Raw genomic sequence first — 20,803 nt, 5'->3', positions numbered from 1 at the left:
CAACATATTAGTAAGCTCAACTGAGCATTATAAGTTTTAATTTACTATCCCTATTTAAGTTTTGTGAGCAAGCTCTAAGCTCATTTTTTTTAAGCTGAGGCAACCGTTTTAGAAAAGCTTTACAGTGGTGTGTTACTAAGTAAATCAGAATGCAGTACTAACCACAAATTCTGCAGCAAGTATATTTTAATCCTTGCAATCTGAACAGATTATGTAAGAGATCATGCTAATTTCATTATTTCTATTGCTAGTTATTGATATGGACCATTGTTATATTAGGCAGTGAATTATTGCCATAGAAATGTTGGAAGGCTTATTCAGTAATTCCTCACATAAACTTCTCAGCATGAATTGACTATCTTAAGTATGCACCTGTACCTCTTAAGGGGAAGAAATAGTTTGTTGAAAGGAGTTGAATGAAAATGAAGATTTTTGGAAAGTTTATAGATCCAGAGTACCACGTACTGGCATTTTATTCTGCTTAAGGTTACCAAAAAACTCAGCCTCCTGGCAGTTTAAACCAATGGAACTGATGCCTGTGTGCAACACCCTCTACAAATACAACACTGCATTGATCTAAGGAATACAAGCTATTGCACCCAAACATAGTCCCACAAAAACACCATCTGAAAAATCTGTAATCACAGATTTGCCAATTTCTCCATCACAAAAGCAATGTGCAGAATTCTTCTGGCAGAAGTTGTTATAGTTAAAAGTAATTTCTATCTTCTGTTCTTAAGATTCAATCAGCATTACACTTATACAGGTAATTCTCCTTTAATGATCGTTTGTTCAGAACCAAAGTTGCACATACTTCCAATTGGTTCTCATAATTGCAGCCATCAGCATATCGTCATGATCATGTGCTTATATGATCCAAGTGCTTGGTGTCTGGCTTGCAATTATGACATTGCAACATTCTATGGTAATGATTGCCATTTGCAATCTTCTCTGCCAGCTTCTGACAAAGTCAATAGGGAACCCAGCAGGAAGTTACAAATGGTAATTACCTTATGTTATACTTAATGCCAGAACTAAAGTGGCAATCATGTGACATTGAATTTTACTGCATTTAGCGACAAATCCTGATCCCAATAACCATTATTACGTAAGGTTTACTGATAGGTTTTGATACTGTTAGCATCTTTGTTGATAAATTTCCCTTTGAAAAGCATATTAAACTATCTTAGTTTACAATCGGATTTAAAATTGAGGAAGTTGCCCCAATGACACCAGGGAATTGGAAAAAAAATTTTTAATTATGAGAGACAACACTAGAGAAATAGTTGTCCATACACACAGCGTAGAAGAAAGGAAAATACAACAAAAACAGACCCACTGTTTTGACAGCAAAACTCCGTTTAGCAAAAAATCTGAAACATCACAGAGAAAGGAGGGAGGGGAAATATGGGATAAGAAACAACATTTTACTACAGAGTAACCATCATTGGGTAACCAGTGGAGGCATGGGTGGGTGGACTGATGGTCGTTTAGAAAAGGAAGGAACTGGGATAAATGGAAAGGCGGGGGGAGAAATACAGATTTTGGCCATAAAAAATAAACAGGCTATGCTGCTAAAGGAGCCTCTCTGGCCAGCGAGTTGCCCCTGCTTCCACAAAAACCCCTCAAGGCTGGTTCAAGGGCTGGGCTACCAGAAGTCTCGGCGATGATAAGAATCAGGATCGCAGTACTTGGTCACAACGACCCGGTTTGCAAACTTGCGTCCAGTGAGGCCTTGCATGGCCTTCTGACAGTCGAAGACAGATGTGAACTCCACAAATATCTACAAGAAGAGTGAGAGGACAAGAGAAAACATAATTAGAGGTACATTTTTTTAAAAAATGACAATTAAAAGGATTCAAATCTGGCCCAGATCATACATATAAGAGAGTGGTTAGGAAAATAAACTGAAGCAATTGTACATTTATTGTAATTTGATTCTCATTAAATGTTTCCTCCATGCATCTAATCTAACTTATTTGCCATACTAAATTTGTAGATAGCTGCCTTTATGAACTGATCACATTACTATTCTTAAAGCTACCCAGTTTTACGCTGGCTGATTTAAAACAGACAGAACCTAGCTAATCCTTAACAACTAAGCGGGGTTCTGACTGCATGTAAGATCACCAGGGAATACCCAGTATGCAAATGTTTGCGAAGATCCAATACAATGGATAAAGCTTTCAGGATAGGAAGCAAAACATCTAGTTTTTCCTCAAAAAATCAGTCAAATTGTCTTTTTCAAAATAAAAACCACTTTTGATACCCCGGCTTACTTAACAAAAACTCCACTGTCTTTTCAATTTACTTTATAGAGATGAGATACCAGAAGTTTCTGCAAAGGCAAAAAGATAAAGCTTAAAGCTATTCTTGGACACTAAGCCACACTTTTGAAATCCTAATTTGGACTCCCATGATTCAACCTCATCTTTCTGTAGTAGATAGGCTTGTACTTTAGAGCAGAGCCATCTGATCGAGCCCTTCTATGTCCCATGCATACCTTAGAGCTCATGGAGCCAAGTAAGAACAGAAGCATTCTACGTTAATCGAGCAATAGTTTCTTCATTTCCTTCTAAAACACCACCCTCATCCTGCCACTCCTACAACCATTAAGTACCTTTCCACAGCCAGGCACCTCAACTCCATCAACAGGCCGGGGGATTTCAATGGATTTGACAACACCATACTTGCTACACTCATCACGGACATCTTCAACAATCTCTTCATATTCCTCATCATCCAGGAGCTCCTCAGGTAATACCATATTCATGAGGCACAGCACCTCAGTTGGATGACCGCCCATCTGTACCTGGGAACTCATTAGACCCGGTACCTGCAGGGTCACTGGGGTCTGGTTTATTGTACTCTGGAGGGGCAGCAAGAGAGGAGAAAGCCACAGACAGAGGAATTCAGTGATACAGTCATTTAAACTCTCATTTCCAAACACACACACAAACAATTCTGTATTTTTTCTTTACAAGCTTTGATTTTATTTTCTGGAAGAATTCAAAGTATTAGTTTCTTCAATCTAAAACATACCAAACAGCTACTTTTAATATGATTTTAAAACCAAGTCCCAAAATCTGAAACTGGAAAGTGTTACTCCTCTGTCAACGAAATAGTTTTTGTTTCTTATGACTGGCAGAAATAAGGAAAGCAGGAATAATAATTTATGATTCTCAAAAATATAATAACTTTTGGATATATTGTAATTCTTTGGGTACTAGTACTTATTACTTTGGAAACTGGTTTTTTTAGATCACCAGAAATCAGCACCATATTCTTCTAATCTATGGCTTCAATGCATCAGGTGATCATGCCAGCGCTTATGTCTTTATAAAGACACTATTTTTGCAGGTACTATTTCATTTTAGGTTTCAAATTATTCTGGGTCCATGTGCATATCTGGCTAAATAGATTTAATATACAAATAAGAATTGGATTCAGAAATAAATGTGATGCAAACATTTTATTATTACAGCTCCCATGTTCAAGTAATTAAAATAAAGTCTGTGCACTAAAGAGACATTTGTAAAAACTAAAAAGGGCCTTTGCCATCCGAACAAATGTCTTTTAGAATATCATAAAGCTTCCTGGAATACTCAATCAGAAATTGGTGGCAGCAGCTGAAGGGAGTGAAAGTGCTAGAAAGACAATGGGGACAGTCAAGCCAATGGGGCAGCTGCACTGGGTGCTTCTGGGTAGAGGAGGAGAGAAAGAAGGCAACACAGCCTTGTCTATCTCATTTGGATTCTGTTTCGTCTGAAACCCAAGCCACCAAAGATGTTTTGATATTGCCAAGGCAAGGGTGACACGAAACAGTCACAGCTGTTCCAAATTTGAAGAATTTTCTCTACTTCATGCACTTATTTCTGGAATAACCTAAAAGGCTGGGGTCCTTATTTGCCTGAAATTGCTTCTCTCTCATTAAGCAAGGCAAGACATGAGTAGTTCCCCTATGCCCGCAACCACAGGCATTTGATAGTATTGATAAGACCAACCTTCTAATTTTCAGGAACAGAACCTGCAAATATATACTGGAAAGATTGTTCTTTGGTATCATTTCTCCCTCATCCCAATCCCTTTCCTTTCTCACCAGAGTAGCATTCTTGGCTCCTACGCTGGCTCTCTGCACCAAAAGCTTCTTGTCACCCAACTGCATGCCGTTCAACCCCGCGATGGCCTGCGAGGGCAAAACAAAAGTGAATCCAGACACTTCAAAACTTGAGCCTCTGAGGCCACCAACCACACACCCCTCTGCCCCAAGCTCTAAAACATCCACACATTCATACACAAAAAGTAGCTTCTTTTATGCCCCCTCCCCACCAGATTCCTACCTGAACTGAACTGCTTTGGATTTAATACCACATTTATTTACCTGCCGGGCCTCAAAATCAGCATGTTTTTAAAAAATAGATCTTGTTGGAAGGGATTAAGATGAGTCAACAAGACTGTCTGCATGAAGGAGAAGAGCAAAGGTGAGATTTCAGCTTCAGCCAAATGTTGCCAACAAAGACAGAAAATTCTAAAAGGATGCAGATGAGACCACATACTTCTCAGAATGAGAATTCCACTGATTTGGCGTTATCATGCTTTGGGAGTTTACATCTTACCAGTCCAGCCCCAATAAAAGAATTTAGTATCAGGTTTTACAATATTGAGAATTCGGTTTCCACACAGACCGATTTCAGAAGCAAGATTATGAGCCCAAATAATTTCTCAGCTACAATATAGAAACTGAGGTTTATGAAAGAATGCACATTTCAGTTATCAATTAAGTAAAAAGCTGGCAAGCAAATTTACTAATCCTTTTCCACACAGAAGAATCTCGTGGATGAAGGGCTGGTTCAGCCAGGGATGGAACAAAATACATATTAATCTACAACTTGGCCAAAATAATTCAAGCTATGATCTAGAGCTTGTATTCATGATTGTGTATCTTCAAAATATACATCTGGACATAAATTTCCAGTATCTAATTTTCTCAGAGACAATTTTCTAGAAACTTGTTTTTAGAGAAAGTAAGAACATAAGACAGGAGGGAAAAAAGGAGAGTTTAAAAATTGTTATTATACCAATATACTTGTCTAGTTAGAAAGTAATTTTCATTTATTCAGATGACATAATCCTATTCTTCTTTCCCTTAATGGCACTTGGCCAGGATTGTTCCTTTTCCAAATATTTTTTTTAAATGCTAAGTATAGAGAACAGAATTGTCTCAACATTTTAATTATCTGCAGTTTAAAATTTTAGGTCTTCTTGGTGCACATAACATCTACTGTCAGCATCTAATTTGTAAAGCATATATAAATTACAAGCTATATAGATAGTGGAAGGGAATGGCTTGATGCAGCATTTTTCAATTAGATATAGAAGACCTCATTTAAAATCCCATCCAAAGAGACAATTCAATAAATACTTCTTAAAACTGTATGGGCAAAATAAAAGTTATGACCTGAACTATTCATTTAAGAATTTGTGGAGAATATTAAAAAGTCTCCTGAAGAATCAAGTATCTTTCTATCATTGGTAAACAATAAGGTTCACTAAAAATAAACTTTATTTAATAATTTTTCAGATGCTTGCTCCTTCAGAGGATTTCTTGAAGCAAGAGTCAAATTGGGATTATTGGTAGCATTTGGTTTAATGTAAATGTAACTGAAATTGCATTACAAATAGCAATTTGATGACAATCTTAGGAAGATCCATATGCAACATCTATGGCTTCCTTGGGTCCAAGATGTACAGTTGCTGTGTTTCTGTAAAATTATTTTTAGAATTAGGGCATTTATCTTAATATCTAACCAAAAGGAAATTACCTGAAGTTTGAGCAAGCTGTACTGCTTCTTAATATAAAATATCATGTTATATATAATATTTTAATATTTAAAAAAATCAGAAAAGCCTGTTAGCATTTTCAAAGCCTGCAATTTGTGGGGTATCACTGGGCTGAATACTTACACTCCTCCTACAATTAATACATGGATGACATTCAGTTGTGCATTTCAACAAAACAAACTAGGTTGTCCTGATATCTGGAGGCTCTGGGAGAGGAACATGTCAAACTCAATCCCATCAAGAGTAGCTGTAGATTTTTGGACTCCCCAGTTCCAGAGATCTTTGATTCTGAATGGGATCACATTGTCCCTTTCTGGATTGGTGCACAATATGGGGATCTTCCTGGACTTGCAATTCCTGTTCAAGGAACAGGTAACGACTGTAAACAGGAAGGTCTTTGCACCCGTTTTGGTTTGGATGTACCCATGTCCGAATCATGAGGCTCTCCTTACAGTTTTGCATGTCTTGACTAATGAGTAGACTATTACAATTTACACTATAGGCTGCTCTTAATGATTCATCAGAAACTATAATTGGTCCACTTTGCAGTGATTTAAGCCACAATGGGCAGACATTATGCCCCTGTAACAAATCCCTTTGCTTTATTAGCTGGACTGAAACTCCCTGGTGCAATTCAAGATACTAGTTATTACCATAAAGCCCCACATGGCACAGGTCGTATCTGAGGAGCCATCCATCTCTTATAGCACCTAGTTGTTGTCTATAATCACATTTGGCTTGCTTTGAGTTCACTGATTAAGCAATGTTATCTTGCAGGAAATGAACTTTCAGTTACTGAACCTACCCTTTAGAACAGGATCCCCCAGAAATTCATACAGCTTTTACCTGACCCACATTCCAGTGAACTCTAAAACTTTGGCTCTTCTCCCAGGTTGGGGTGTTCAACAGGCCCCTTTGGCCTGGGAATAATACAGAAAATGTATTTTGTATGCTTTCTTGGAGCTACTATTACTCTTTCTGTAATATTGTTGTCTTCTTAATCTATGAAACCATTTTGGAGGCTGGTGGCCTAGGAAGTTAAGAGAGGTAAATATCCATTCCTCTCAGATTTACAATCTGATTTTGGATCGCATCCAAGATTTTAGTTTTTGCTAAAAACTCATAGCTTTCTCCTTGATGCAGAGAGACCAAAGGAGGGGAAGGGAGAGCATGGGAAAACACACACTTCCCAAGTAGCATGTGGGAAGAAAGGCTGTATGGGACAGGAAGCAGGTGTGGGGAAGAATATATATTAAAAAAACATGTATCCATACATACTAATAATGGCACTCAATTACAAAGAAACACATGCATAACCCTGATGGAGATCAACCCAAAAACAAGAGCTTATGCTCTGCATGCAAAGTTACCACCGACACGCTCTGAACCTTATTGGGAATTGTGGGGTGTTTCCTCTCCACCACAGGTCCCCCCTCTCCAACAGGCAAGGGGAAACTGGGGTGCTTTTCCTTTGTTTTATTGTTAAACTATAAATGTCAATACTTGCATTTTACAACTCCCACTGGAGTTAGCAAGCATGTCTGCTGGTTACGGGCCTGTTCCTCCTCCCCCCGCTGTAACACAAAGCACAGCGGGAGAAAGGAAACATAGTTATTAGGGGTGCAGAACAGAGAATTTACTGGGGGTAGGGAAGGGTGAAATGCACTACGGACCCGGCTCTTCCCTGACTGGTGAGGGGAGGGCTTCTTACCGGCTCTCGGTCGGGCACGGCGGCCAGGGTCTTCGCAAAAAGGCCGAAGCCTTCTCCGACTAACATTCGGGGAGAGTTGTTGTTTTTTTGGGGGGAACAAAAAGCAGAAGTGATCAGAACACTAACTCGATGGTGTCTGCCGCTAAGTCAGCAGCTGTGCTGTAAAGGAGAGAAAAGCTGGCACCCCCTAGAGGGGAGGAGGAGAGAAAAAAACACCCCACCTGCTCAAAGGACAAAGAACCCCCCCATATCCCACGGGAAGATCGGCGGGCTGCTGCAGAGCAAAAATGAAGAGGATGAACAAGGGAGGCTGGCCTTACCTGGTCCGTGACATTGATGTCCACATATTCACAGAAGGCATAACCTTTCGACAGGCCAGTGGCACTGTCCTTCACCAGGTTGAAAGCCTTCAGGGGCCCAAAGGAAGTGAGCAACTCCTTGACCTGACGGAGAAGGAAGAAACAATGTCAATGATTATCATCGCAACAAGTAGTAGCCAAATCTTCAAAGTAGCATGGTATTGTGAAGAATTAAATTAGTTTTTAAAGACTTATCTGGCTTTTGTGAGGTTATTAAAATTAGTAAATGCTTCAGAAGGATTTCCCATAAAATGCTAGATCAAATTGGCTATTAACGAAAAATTACACTGAATATGAAACATGTCCCAGCTGGTTAAAAATTAAGGAGAATGGAGAATGAATCGCTTGCCCATGTTATCCTGAATTGTGTCATATTCCGAGACTGACCTGATCATCATTAAGATAGTTTGGCAGACCCCCAATGAACAGTTTATGAGCAGAATCTGGGACCACTGTGGAAACGACACCTATAAGAAGGAAGTGGGTCGACATGGCAAATATATGAAATTATCCATACGCTGCATACAACATTGCTAATTTTTCCCCTCCTTGTATATTATATAATCATCATTTTTTTTTCACCAAAAGTCTGATAAACCCACCTGGCACATAAACTGATGGGTTTTCAGACATGCCAGGAAGTGGTTGATAATCATGGGGGCGTCTGATCTTCAGTGACTGTCCCTGGAAAATGATCCCATCAAAAGCCATGGCCTGTGTAGTTTCATCCACGGAACGGAACTGGAGCAGAGAAAAGGGGAGGGGGGGGGAATGGGTAAAATCAGTATCATTTGTCTCTTATAGAATATATGGCTATTACCCAGGAAACAAAAAGCAAAATAGCCATCTCTAATTAAATTATAGATTTATATAAGGTTACATGATCAGTGCCCAATTATGAAAACAGTAGACTCTTTATAGTTCAATGTACATGTCTTGCAAAATTTACAAGGACTGAAATTCTCACCAATAATCTTCCAGATTGTAGAATACTTAGAACAAGGAAGCTATTATTTTATACACCCAAGGAGACATGCCCTGAGCTGAAGTGGAGATTTATGTATTTATCCACAAAGCATTAAGAGTAGATAAAAATACCAAAAAATATGAAGTTAGAAGTCAAAGCAGCTCAAGAAACTGTCAGATAGAATCAAAACCTCATATAACCACTACCTCTTATCTAGCATTTTTATTCTAACGAACATTTTAAAACAGGGGTGTCAAACTCAATTTCATTGAGGGCTGCATCAGGGTTGTTTGACCTCGGGGGCTCAGGTTGAGTGTGGCCAGCTCAACATTACTTGTGTTGGGGGTGCCTGAGCACTCTGCCACCAAAAATGGACTCCCAAACTCCATTTTTGGCTGTGACAGCACCCTGTAACCCTCTGCCAGCAAAAATGGAGCTCGGGAGGACCGCCTATGGCCCTCCTGAGTTCTGTTTTCCCTGGCAGAGGCAACGTGGGCTGATCCTTAGCTGTTTCAAGAGCGGCCACATGGACCATATCTAAGCACCCGTGGGCTTTGAGTTTGACATCCCTGTTTAGAAGATTATAAATTGTTCATAATACTCTTGGGGCTGATAGCTCATATTTAAATACATATTTATATTTATCAAGATTACGATTTCAAACAATTCAACTTCTTCACCTTTAAGGTCTACAAAATTATTTATTTGGGGAGAGGGAGAGTTTGTTTCTACAAGCCATCCATTCCACTTTTTACTTCTACCTCCTATCCATTAATGCATGGCATACAATCTAATTCATATTAACTTTTTTCCTGTTTGTACAAATTCCATGTTTTACTGTTCAATTAAATGCAGACATTGAGCAAAGGATAGCATCAGCAAGAGATGCTTTGAATTAGAATAATTAAATAATGAAACAAGTTTGCAGCACAACCGGAGTGCTTAAATTAGTCCCAAATTCTAGAAAACAATGCTATTAAAAGAAATTGTCAACTGAACAAATAAGTAAGGCACTACTATTTCTAAAATGTCCTGCATCCAATAAAGGTCAATCCCATTGTCTCCTGGCTTTTCTATTTCATACATTGGAAAAGAATGGATATCTTTCCATCTGGTTTTTCAACATTTGCATAAATTATTATTGCAAATGTTTCCTCTCCTATTATCACATTACTCTATAGAAATCTTTTCTAAAACCTGATTTTAGCGTTTGAATTAAATTTATTAACTTGCAGCAGGCTAGATTAACCTTACATCATCAATTTCACAGTTGTGGCCTAAGATCATGATAAAACATACAAAAAGAGAATAACTCTTATACAGCCTCATACATAGCCAAGCTTTAGAATTCACGGATTGGGGCCAACTATGTTATATTTTGAACATCCAATAAATTTACATGAAGCAAACAATTTTTATGCATTTCCTGTGATTTCCCCAGAATCATAATCATGCGAGTAAATTAGTGGTGTTTTGAACCTGTCCTGAGTCACTATAAACTCACCTCCAGAAAAGCAAAGTTCTTGTCCTGGTTAATTTGCACAGCCAAGACAGGATTACCAGGAGCCTGAGTAAGACCGCCAAGGCGCATCTGGGCATTGAAGAAATCCATCATTGCTTCCTATTGGAATGGAAAGAGATGCAAAGAGTAGATGTATGATACAAGCTGGAATGGCAATCTGGATCACAAATAGATTACAAAACAACATTTCCTACTTGCCTGCTATGATGGTAGCAAACTGTGAAGCTATGAGGATTGCAGTCCCATACACTATTCACTTAAAGAGAAATGGAAAACTCTTTGGTCTTTTTTTTCTTTTTGGTAGGGATAATTAAATAACAAGCAACCATATTTATTTTTCTGGTCATTTAGGTTTTAATACATCTCCCTCTATTAGATATAAGCACCACTGAGCTACAGTCAGAACTGCAAATAAAATATGCTGCTGCCCAGAGAGCCATAACAAATTTAATGAAATGAAATAATGCCCCATTCCCATATCTGAAGGTCTACATCAGAATTCACCTCTTCAGTCCAACCATGTTGATCAAATGTAAATATCAACTGTACAAGACAAATTTAGAAGATGCCCCAAGAAGGGATATTATAGTAAACTGAGCAATTCACGGACTCAATGTAGTCACTTTGGCCTCATAATGAATGAAAAACAAGAAATGGCCTTTGAAAACAGCATCCTCTTATCTGTATGACAGAGAAAAGGTTGAGCTGCTTTTTCTCCTTGATCACCACAGCTTCAAGCCATCATAACCAATTTTGGCCTTAGCATAAAGGATGGATATGTCTCTATTGCAACCTCAAAAATGTGGATAGCAGTAACCCCAAATCAAACTTTTTTTTTTAAAGACAAACACTAAAATGTGTGGGGAGAAGACATGATCTAACAGGAAAGAATATTTAGAATATCCTTTCAGTCTGGCTACAATTCCCATCGGTATATTCAGGGAGAGCAAAAATTCATTTCATGTAATTTATGGATGAAAAACACCACAAAAAGTACTCCAAAAATTTGTAACTATCAAATATGAGTCATTTAAGATGCCAAGTCATAATAACAGTTTGAGAATGGCTGCAGTTGGCTTTCCCAACTTAAACCTCCAGTATTCCCTTTGCAAACCCCTCAAATTCAATGGCAAAATGTCAAATATGTAGTTTTTGATCCAAAAATGGCAAAATAAGACTGGAAGTGAAAGTGGAATTCTTCTGGGTAGTGAGGCACTCCCATTTCTATTCTTACCCCCATCGCTTTAAAAATAAAAAAGAAGAAACAAATACTAAACCAGGCTGCTTTTTCTGGTAGTATCACTGAAATTGAGCATTAGTTGCAGCCAAAAGTTTTAAGGCAGAGATAACAGAGTAAGCTAACAAGTACCTCAGTGATTCCAAAAGGGATATTCCCAACATAGAGACGACGAGCTTGTCGCGTCATTTGGCTGCCGACTACAGGCACAGGTGTAGGTGTTACGGCCAGCCCATCTGGAGTCATGGTTGGTAGTAGAGCTGTAGCTGGAATTTGTCCCGCAGCTAGAAATGGGGGGAGGGGAAAAGTATACTGAAAGTCACCAGCTCTGATTCTCCTGATAAAAACATTATATATTGGGAAAGTCTTGATGACATACATACATAGGATTAAGGATGTGCAAAATGTTCCATTATGAAACATGTCAACCCCAAACAGCCCCATTTTGTGGGCTACAGAAGTGGCTTAAAATAAATCTGTTTTGAAGATAGAGGACTTCAGAGTAGCTTATTCTGGAGTCGGAACATTTTGAAGAGCCCTAAACAATCTGTGGCAACAATGAGAATTAAGGTGTTATTAAAACATATATGGAATGAAGGAAACAAGCAATCCAAATACTTTTCTAAACACATAAAATGTTAATTTTATTATTTCATCAGCAAAAAATAACTACCCATTCACCAGCAAAGATCACAGCTATTTTTATCCATTATGCATAGTAAACCATCAATCCAAAATGCATCAGATACAGGAAAAATGTTTCCAAGTTGAAATAGAGCATTCTGACCACAACATGGATGTTATACAGCTGTTATAAGGTCAAATTGGAAAACTCCTAGGCTGACCCTTTTCAATAACATTTATGCCTTTAAAATCATATGTTCATTTATTTATTTAGATTTTATCCCACCTTTATTACTTCATAAGAAACTCAAGGCAGCCAACATACTTAATACTCCTTCCTCCTATATTCCCAACAACCCTGTGAGGTGGGTTGGGTTGAGAATGAATGACCTAAAATCACCCAGCCAGCTTTCATGCCTAAGGTGGGACTAGAACTCAAAGAGTTTCCTGGTTTCCAGGCCAGCACTTTAACCATTATATCACATTAGTTCACTCATGCTCACTGCCTATCCTTTCTAAGCAGCAGTCACAGAATTGCCAGCCTGTGGTTTAAGGTTATTAACATTATACAGTTCTGCTGCTAAAAATAAAAATAAATATGGATTTGGTCTATGATTAGTAAAACCTAGAGGTTTTGTCACAAAAACCACAGAACAACCTTTAGGTTAAGCTCTGTGGTTAATAAAATCCAGAAGTAGCAGTTTAAAACGTGCTTATTCTTAAATCAATTTTGTGGCTATGACTTGCAGGAAGCAGCAGATATGCCTTCAATTGACATTTAATAGGGTTTATAGTTTGACATACCATTTTAGCTCCTATGCACTCTTGTGAGATTGTGGCACATAGGCACATTTCAGAAATCATCTATTGCACATGATTGTTCACCCAGGCAAGGACAACTGACATCCTTTTTTTTTACTTGTTCCCATTCAGGTTTATTTTGCCTGCCACCTCTGTTCTTCTGTTTCATATTGTTTCGGTATGTCTACTTTTTAAATCTTTCTAAAATTTACAAATGTCTAGGGTTGCTGATAGCCAGACAGCTTATTAATGTAATAAATTATTTCCCCCATTTTAAATTCTCATTATGGTATTTTTATGTATGGTTTGTAATATGATGGAGGGGCCACAACTATAATTATTGTTACTCAAATTTTGTAACTCAAATTCAAAGACTGGTAAAAGGAATGAGAGATAAAAAATCTGTACCCACCAATGAAAGCTACAATATACTGATAGTCAAATGGATGTTAACTCAATAGCAAGCCTTACAGGGACTGGTGAGACATGTTTTGATGAGATATATATGAGATATACTAGGGGAGGCCATTCAAGGTGGATATGCAATGAGCCAACTGGTGAATAGGGTCGCTTATGCTCTCTATTACTGACCTGCCCATTATTCAAACTACCATGGAAGGGACAAAAATGTTACCAGAGAGAAATCACAACTGCTTGCTTTAGAATATTTTTTTTAAATTATGCAAGCTGCCTATCCCTGTTGTAAAACTGAGCGAATCAAGGTAACTTAAGCAAAGAGGAGCCTACCCTGCATGGCTTTATACTGCATGGGTGTAATGTGCTCAAAACCTGGAGGAGGGACATCCCAATACTTGCGAATTTTCTTCTTCTTCTCATGCCGAGGAGAACGACTGTAGTAGGGACCAAGAATAAAAGGTCAGTAGGAAGAAGAAAAAACATTTAATTTACTGTAGTCTTAAAATTAAAATGAATTTCTATTTAAGCCTATGCTTATTCCCGTTGGGATATTCCATAATATCCGTGGTCAATATTTATAATGCAACAATCCCAATAATGAATTCTGATTCCTGCATTGTTTCCCTTAATTTTAGGGTTTGTTTTTTTAAGTGAAGCCTCCTATGGCTTTTTGTTGCCCCTGCCAGCACCAAGAATTGGCAATGCTCACCTTAGAGGACCTGACAGGCTCAGAGGAGATCTGAAAAAGAAAAATGAAATGGGATGGTGTCCTTTCCTGTTTAAAGCAACCCCAGAAAACATTCAGATTTAATAATTATTAATTTAATAACTTTGTCAACCTTGCATCCACGAGCAGAGGTGTAACCAAGGTTACACAAATGAGGAGTCTAAGAAAAAAAGTTCCAGAAAGAACTTTATTCATTTATTACTGTGGCATATGACATTTCTAAGTGGGTTTAAAAAGTGCCCAGGCACAAATATCTAGGTCATGTGTATTCATCACTAAGGACCTTAGATGTCAGATATTAATTAGTAAGAAGAGTGTTTGATTATCAATAATGATAAAATTCCAGGGTTTTCAAACAAATGAATAAAGCTGTTTCAATCACATAGAACAGTGTTGGAAGGGACCTTGTAGGTCAAGTTGTAGATAATCTTTAAGGTAAAGATACAGCAAAAGACTGCAATAGTCCTAATGGCCAAGGAAACAGATGTTTAAAGACAAGGAGGAGAAAACTAGTAATGTAATTATAAAGCAATTTGTTGGCTTTCTATCCCACGTTTTACAAAAAAGATGTGGTAAACAAAAAGCTAACTTCAAAAAAACAACCTAATGTATTGTATTCCATTTCTCTGCTGTTCCTTTATTTCAGTCTCCTGAAGTTGTTAAATTCTTCATTTTCCAACTCACCCAACATGCAGAGGCAAAATAGTTGGCAAGACTAGAAAGGATACAGTATATAACTAACAGGACATACTGGCTACATGCAATTTCACCATGTTCTCATAAAGCTCTGACATAACTATTTTCATTTTGGCTATCCTTGAACGCTTTCCTAAAAAAATTAGTTTCAGAAGAATAACTGAATAATCATTCATTTCCAATGATAATTAATTAGATCCACTTGCCAATATTACAAAAATTATTGACTTTTGGTCTCTAGTAATCTGGATTATTAGGCAATATTATTATTCTGATCTCAAAGAGTGTAAAAAAAATCTCTCTAAATTTAATTTTCAGAAAAATCACTATTCTGCATAATTTTGAATGGCAAAAGAATCAATGTTTCTGAGGTTTTGCCCTAGATTCTCTACTCAATATAAAAATATCTTGTTGTGGATCCGTACCTGCGCCTCCTGCGATCTCGTGAAACACTGCGCTGATCCCTGTTGCGCCTGTCACGGCTACGACTGCGACGTTTCCTATCCCGACTCCGTGAACGACTGTGGCTGCGTTTACGATGACGATTCTCTTTATCACGTTCTAAAGGCAACAGGATAGAACACAGTGAGCTTGTTGGTTCAGAACAGAGAATATATCTCTGGTTGCCACACATCATTTCATTTTCCTAAAACAATGAGTGGGGGAGGGGGGTTTGGTTGGGGTTGTTTTTTTTTTGTTTACTTTCAAGGGAGAATACTGAGGAAAAGAAATAGTGCTAAGAAACTGATACCATGATTGGATCATGTCTGTTGTATAACCACCTGGAATTATCTTAATTGCTTCTGGAAAATAGCAACAACAAAGGGAGAAGTAGAGATAAGATAATAAATTGTTTTAGAATTTCTCAACATTAATATGTCACACAACAATCTCCAAGTTTATCTCCAAATCTAGCAAGCAGAATGTTTGTATAGCCCAATTTGGAAATCCTTGATGCATACCTTGAGACACACGAAATTATTCCCCATGAGATTTTTGCAACATATTCCCAAGAAGCAAAAAATGAGATACTAAATAAAATATGGTGTCAACAATTTAATTAATTAATTTAAATCAAAACCAAGTAGTCTTTGTTTTCTATTTAAAAAAAACAGTGATGAAAATGTGGGCATAATTCTGCCCAGATTTTTGAGACTTCTAAACACAAACCCTACATAAAAAAACAAATAAAACATGAGAAAAAGTGCATCAAATTATATGTCCTCTGCTTCTAAAATATATCAATAGCTATAATTGCAAGAATGCAGGTTGTTATTTTGACAAAACTAACACTACATTCTAATAGTTCTGAACTACTACATGACCTATTATAGGCATGATATGGAACAGAATTAGATACAAGACAATAGATCTTAAACAAAGAACTGTTCTGAAGACTGGAGAAAACTAATGCAGCTGTGCTGGACACAAACAATGTTTAGAACAAGAACAAATTGTTATTTGTGTGGCCAACTGTTTTAAGATTCATTGGTAACAAGCATACAGTCGAAAACATTCATGCAAAGCAGAAACACCTAATGGAAGTAAAAACAGGGAAGCTTCAGTTTTAACTAAGGATCTATTAAAACAACATCATTTTGAAAGATGCCTTTTCTTCTATTTCTATATATTTGTCATATAATCCAAACTACTGGTAGGTCTAGTGTTATCATTAGACCTGCAGTTCAAAATTCTTATGCCTTGGTTTCACTGTCAAGAAAGCTTAAACAAGGACACACATTTTTTTCATTTGGTATACCCAAGATATCCAATACTGTTTTAAAAAGTGGACTGAATTCCAAAAAACCCCATGGATGTTTGTACTTTCAGAAAGGGTGGAATTGATTTATTTCAAAGGAAATCCATTCTGGAGAGCAGGGAGGCAGCCTCTGAATTATACTCTGAAAAATAGAACATGAATAATTTGCATTCTTAGAACTACAGCCTACCTTTTGCTTCAATGCTATCAGCCAGGCAGTATATGATAACAAATTTGGCCTAGGAGTCTGTGAATTATTGTGATTCCCACCAAACAGAAATAGGTATTGTCAGTAGGGAGTAAAATCAGGAATACAGTATTGTAACCTAATCCAAATATTTTTTTTGACTGATACAAGGAAACCCCTACTAAGATATTATAGTCTTTTCTGGAAGAAGCATACACATGTTGTATAAGTCTTCAACTTACAACCATTCATTGGTGACTATTCCAAGTTTCAGTGCCTCTGAAAAAAAAAATATGACCAATTTTTAATGGCATTGAAGTTTAGAATGGCCATAAATGAATAGCTGTAAATTGAAGGCTACTTGTATACAACATGTATATTCTTTTCAGAAAACACTATATAACAATATTTTACAGTACGGGTTTCCTTGTATCAATCAAAATCAAAATATTTGGATTAGGCTAGTCAATGACCATTGCATTGCATTATCATGCAATCACCATCTTCCCAGCCATCTTCCAACAAGCAAAGTCAATGGGAGAAGCCAAAATCGCTTCATGACCACAACTGCAGAGATAGCGCTTAGCTGTGACAAAAAAGGTCATAAAATGAGGCAAAACTCATTTTAACAACTGCCTTAACTGACTTTTTGAGCTCACTTGTGATTGTTAGTTAAGAACTGTCTATATTGTACAATTTTTCTTAAGTTTAAACCTCTGGCATCTCCAACTCGAAGGCAGCAACCCCCCCACCCCATCTGAAATCCCCTTGGAACAGCATTTATGGCATATTGTGTAGATCAAATCCAGTTGGAATTGATGCCTTAAGCTGTGGCTAATTATTCAAATTCTGGCAAGACAGCCACAAGGTGAGGTTGGACATGAACCATCCAGTTTAACCCTGGTGTAAAATAATAGTTGTGCCATGATAGATCCCACACACTCAACCCCCTGCTGGGCGAATATGGGCCTAGTCATGCTGCTGCCTCAAAATCCAAAGATGGGGTCCTTTTTTGTTTTAATGTCATATTCTTTGCATAAAACTGGAGAACCTTTTGTCTGAAATGGTATACCTTCTCCTGCTTGAGCAGGGAGTTGGACTAGAAAACCTCCAAGGTCCCTTCCAAGTCTGGTATCCTGTTACAGTTGAGCCGTCAGGCCACATGGCCTTAGTAAAAGCAGCTTCCCCCGGGCCTAGGAAGCCAGGCCAACACTCGCTTCCCTTCCACCATGGCGCTCGAGGAAAAGCGGCCCAGCAGATTTCGCCAAACTTGCAGCTAATCCCTCACGCTCCGCGGCTCGCCTTTTTTCCGCCCTGGCGGGGACGCGTCCTTCCGAAATACCTGCCTCGCCTACCCGTTCGGCCCCAGGAAGGGGAGGGGTGCACCACGTGCGTTCTCCAACCCTGGAGCCCCCGTCACCCCGCAATCCCGAAAAACTGGGCGGTTTCCCTCCCCCCCCCGCACAAACCAACCACCTTTCTTTCACCCCCCCCTTCCCTTTTTAAACGCACGCCGCGCGCTCCGCCGTCAACGGTCTCGGGGCGCGCGGCCTCGCCTCCTACCCCTCCCCCCGCCCGAACTTCAGACTCGCGCCAAATTAGGTGGAAAGCGGGGGGGGGGTGATATAGATATAATAAAGGAGGCGTCCGAGTGCACGAGGATTCCCAGCCCTTCTCTTAAACGGGGGGCAGCCGATGGGCCGCGTCGAAAACCAGTTGTGTGAAGAACGGAACGGCCAGCGGTGAAAGGGGAGAGGCGGCGCTGCCGCCACTACCTCGTACTTCTTTTTCTCCCTCTGGCGTTGAACCTCGGCCGACTTGCTTGCCTCCAACCACGCTTGCTTACCCTGTTTGTTTTCATTTAGTTGCCGCTCGAACTCGTCGAAGTCCGACATGGTTGCGGATAAGGAAGGAGGACGTCCCTTGGCCCGGCCTAGCTACGGTTGTACGGTGGTAGCGCCTGCTAGCTCAGCTCCTCCTCACGCAGTAGGCCGCAACAGCGCCTTTTCTGGGAGTTCGGCAACTTCCGGTGACTGCTTCGGATGCGAACGGAAATTCTCGGCTATCTCCGGAATGCCTTTTAGTGGTTGGCTTTTCCCGCTCCCTAGTCCCCTGCCTCTCTAGGAAAGTTTCGGATTCCTACGGAGAGACTCGTATACTCTTTTTAACGTCATTTCCTTCGTCTTAAAATCTTACAGGCGCTTGACGCATATACCTTTGTATTCCCGCTTAAAACACACACACAAAAAAGCCATGGCTTCTTAAAAATAAAGGTCGAGTATTTCCGCCGGATGTTGCTCAAGTGCGTCCTGGGGAATTTTTTGAGTGCTTGTGCGGTGGCTGATCTTTTTTTTTTTAATAATTTTTATTAAACAATTTTTCTTATATACATCATTTCCATTCATTATGCTTTCGTGACGTATACATACTTTTATTTATTTTTTATTTTATTTATTTATTTATTTGATTTGCCAATTGTTTACAAGATAATAAGTATAAGTGTATACATAGTTGTGAATACATGAAATGGGTACATATAAGAAAAATAAAAGAAGAATAAGAGAAACCATAGGACAGGGACGGTAGGCACGTTGGTGCGCTTATGCACGCCCCCTACAGACCTCTTAGGAAAGGGGTGAGGTCAATGGTAGACAGTCTAAGGTTAAAGTTTTTGGGGTTTGGGGAAGAAACTACAGAGTCGGGTAGAGTATTCCAGACATTGACCACTCTATTGCTGAAGTCGTATTTCCTGCAATCGAGTTTGGTGCGGTTAACTTTGAGTTTGTATCTATTGTGTGCTCTTGTGTTGTTATGGTTGAAGCTGAAGTATTCATTGACAGGTAGGACATTGCAATGTATGATTTTATATACCATGCTTAAGTCAGACCGAAGACGGCGTAATTCAAGGTTTTCTAGTTCTAGAATTTCAAGTCTGGTGGCATAAGGTATTCTACAACGAGTAGAGGAGTGGAGAACTCTTCTTGTGAAATATTTCTGGACTTTCTCAATTGTGCTAATATCAGATACGTAATGTGGGTTCCAGACTGATGAACTGTATTCGAGTATTGGTCTAGCAAATGTTTTGTATGCTCTGGTTAGTAGTGTGATATTTTTCATAAATCCTTATCTATACACTTGTTTATGCTGCTTAATCTATCCGTGTCCACTATATCTTTTACCTTATTATCTTCTCTATTCAACTCTATATCTGTTATTTAACCAATCATACAGTACATTCCACGTCAGGGTCATTTGCAAAAATGAATCAAGCAAACGTAAATTCATTTACACTATAAATTCACTCGCCAAAACCAACACCAACCATAAGAACCTCCGTTGTCGCCCTGACCTAACCATACAGCAACGTGCCCGCTCCCGTGTACTCCGCACCGAACTCAAAAAACGTCTAGACAATGGAGAGAAGGACCTGTACATTGACTACCATGCTGACTGTATCAAAAGTAAGCCACACAACCCGCAACTCAGCTTTAACCCTCAACCACAACCCTACCTCAACCGATCCACCATCACCCAAGACTAGGCACGCACGCCCCTAACTACCTCAATTCCAACTACTGCTGGCCTTAAATGCAAACTACTCAATGCAAGAAGCCTCGTGAATAAAATACCTGAATTTTTCCTCCTACTAAATATGGCTAAATTCGACATATTTGTCTGTGAAACGGCTCAATGCATCTCTCTCTGACTCCATTACCACAGTAAGAGACTATCATGTTTACCGATCAGATCGTGAAATTCGTAGAGGAGGTGGTGTTGCTATCTTCTATAAAAAGTCCTTACATCTAAAAAATATCCAAGTTACCCAGGAGCTTGCTCTTCCTGAGACCATCATCTGTGAACTATCCTTAAATATCACAATTCGATTCTTACTATGTTACAGAGCACCTGATTATGACATCGAACATGTAAACAAGCTAAATACATTAGTAACATG

At 38.9% G+C, this 20,803-nt stretch overlaps 1 protein-coding gene across 1 annotated transcript; it reads right to left on the bottom strand.

The window, feature by feature from the left end:
• Positions 1–1,240: 1,240 nt before the first annotated feature.
• On the bottom strand, positions 1,241–18,829 carry U2AF2 (U2 small nuclear RNA auxiliary factor 2). The gene is made up of 12 exons (XM_026682427.2): positions 18,695–18,829; positions 15,328–15,463; positions 14,189–14,218; positions 13,810–13,913; positions 11,770–11,921; positions 10,383–10,499; positions 8,514–8,652; positions 8,299–8,378; positions 7,873–7,995; positions 4,100–4,186; positions 2,621–2,869; positions 1,241–1,783 (listed from the first exon to the last, which is right to left on the bottom strand). Exons 1-12 carry the CDS (start codon positions 18,741–18,743, stop codon positions 1,649–1,651), a joined length of 1,401 nt encoding a protein of 466 aa, XP_026538212.1. The 5' UTR covers positions 18,744–18,829; the 3' UTR covers positions 1,241–1,648.
• Between the last annotated feature and the right edge of the window lie 1,974 nt (positions 18,830–20,803).

Source organism: Notechis scutatus, chromosome Z, assembly GCF_049901735.1.
Source record: "Notechis scutatus isolate UNSWTSFEM ecotype Mainland chromosome Z, rNotScu1.2, whole genome shotgun sequence".
Classification (NCBI taxonomy): domain Eukaryota; kingdom Metazoa; phylum Chordata; class Lepidosauria; order Squamata; family Elapidae; genus Notechis; species Notechis scutatus.
Note: the sequence above shows the minus strand (reverse complement) of the source record. Positions and strands in the feature narration are given on the sequence as shown.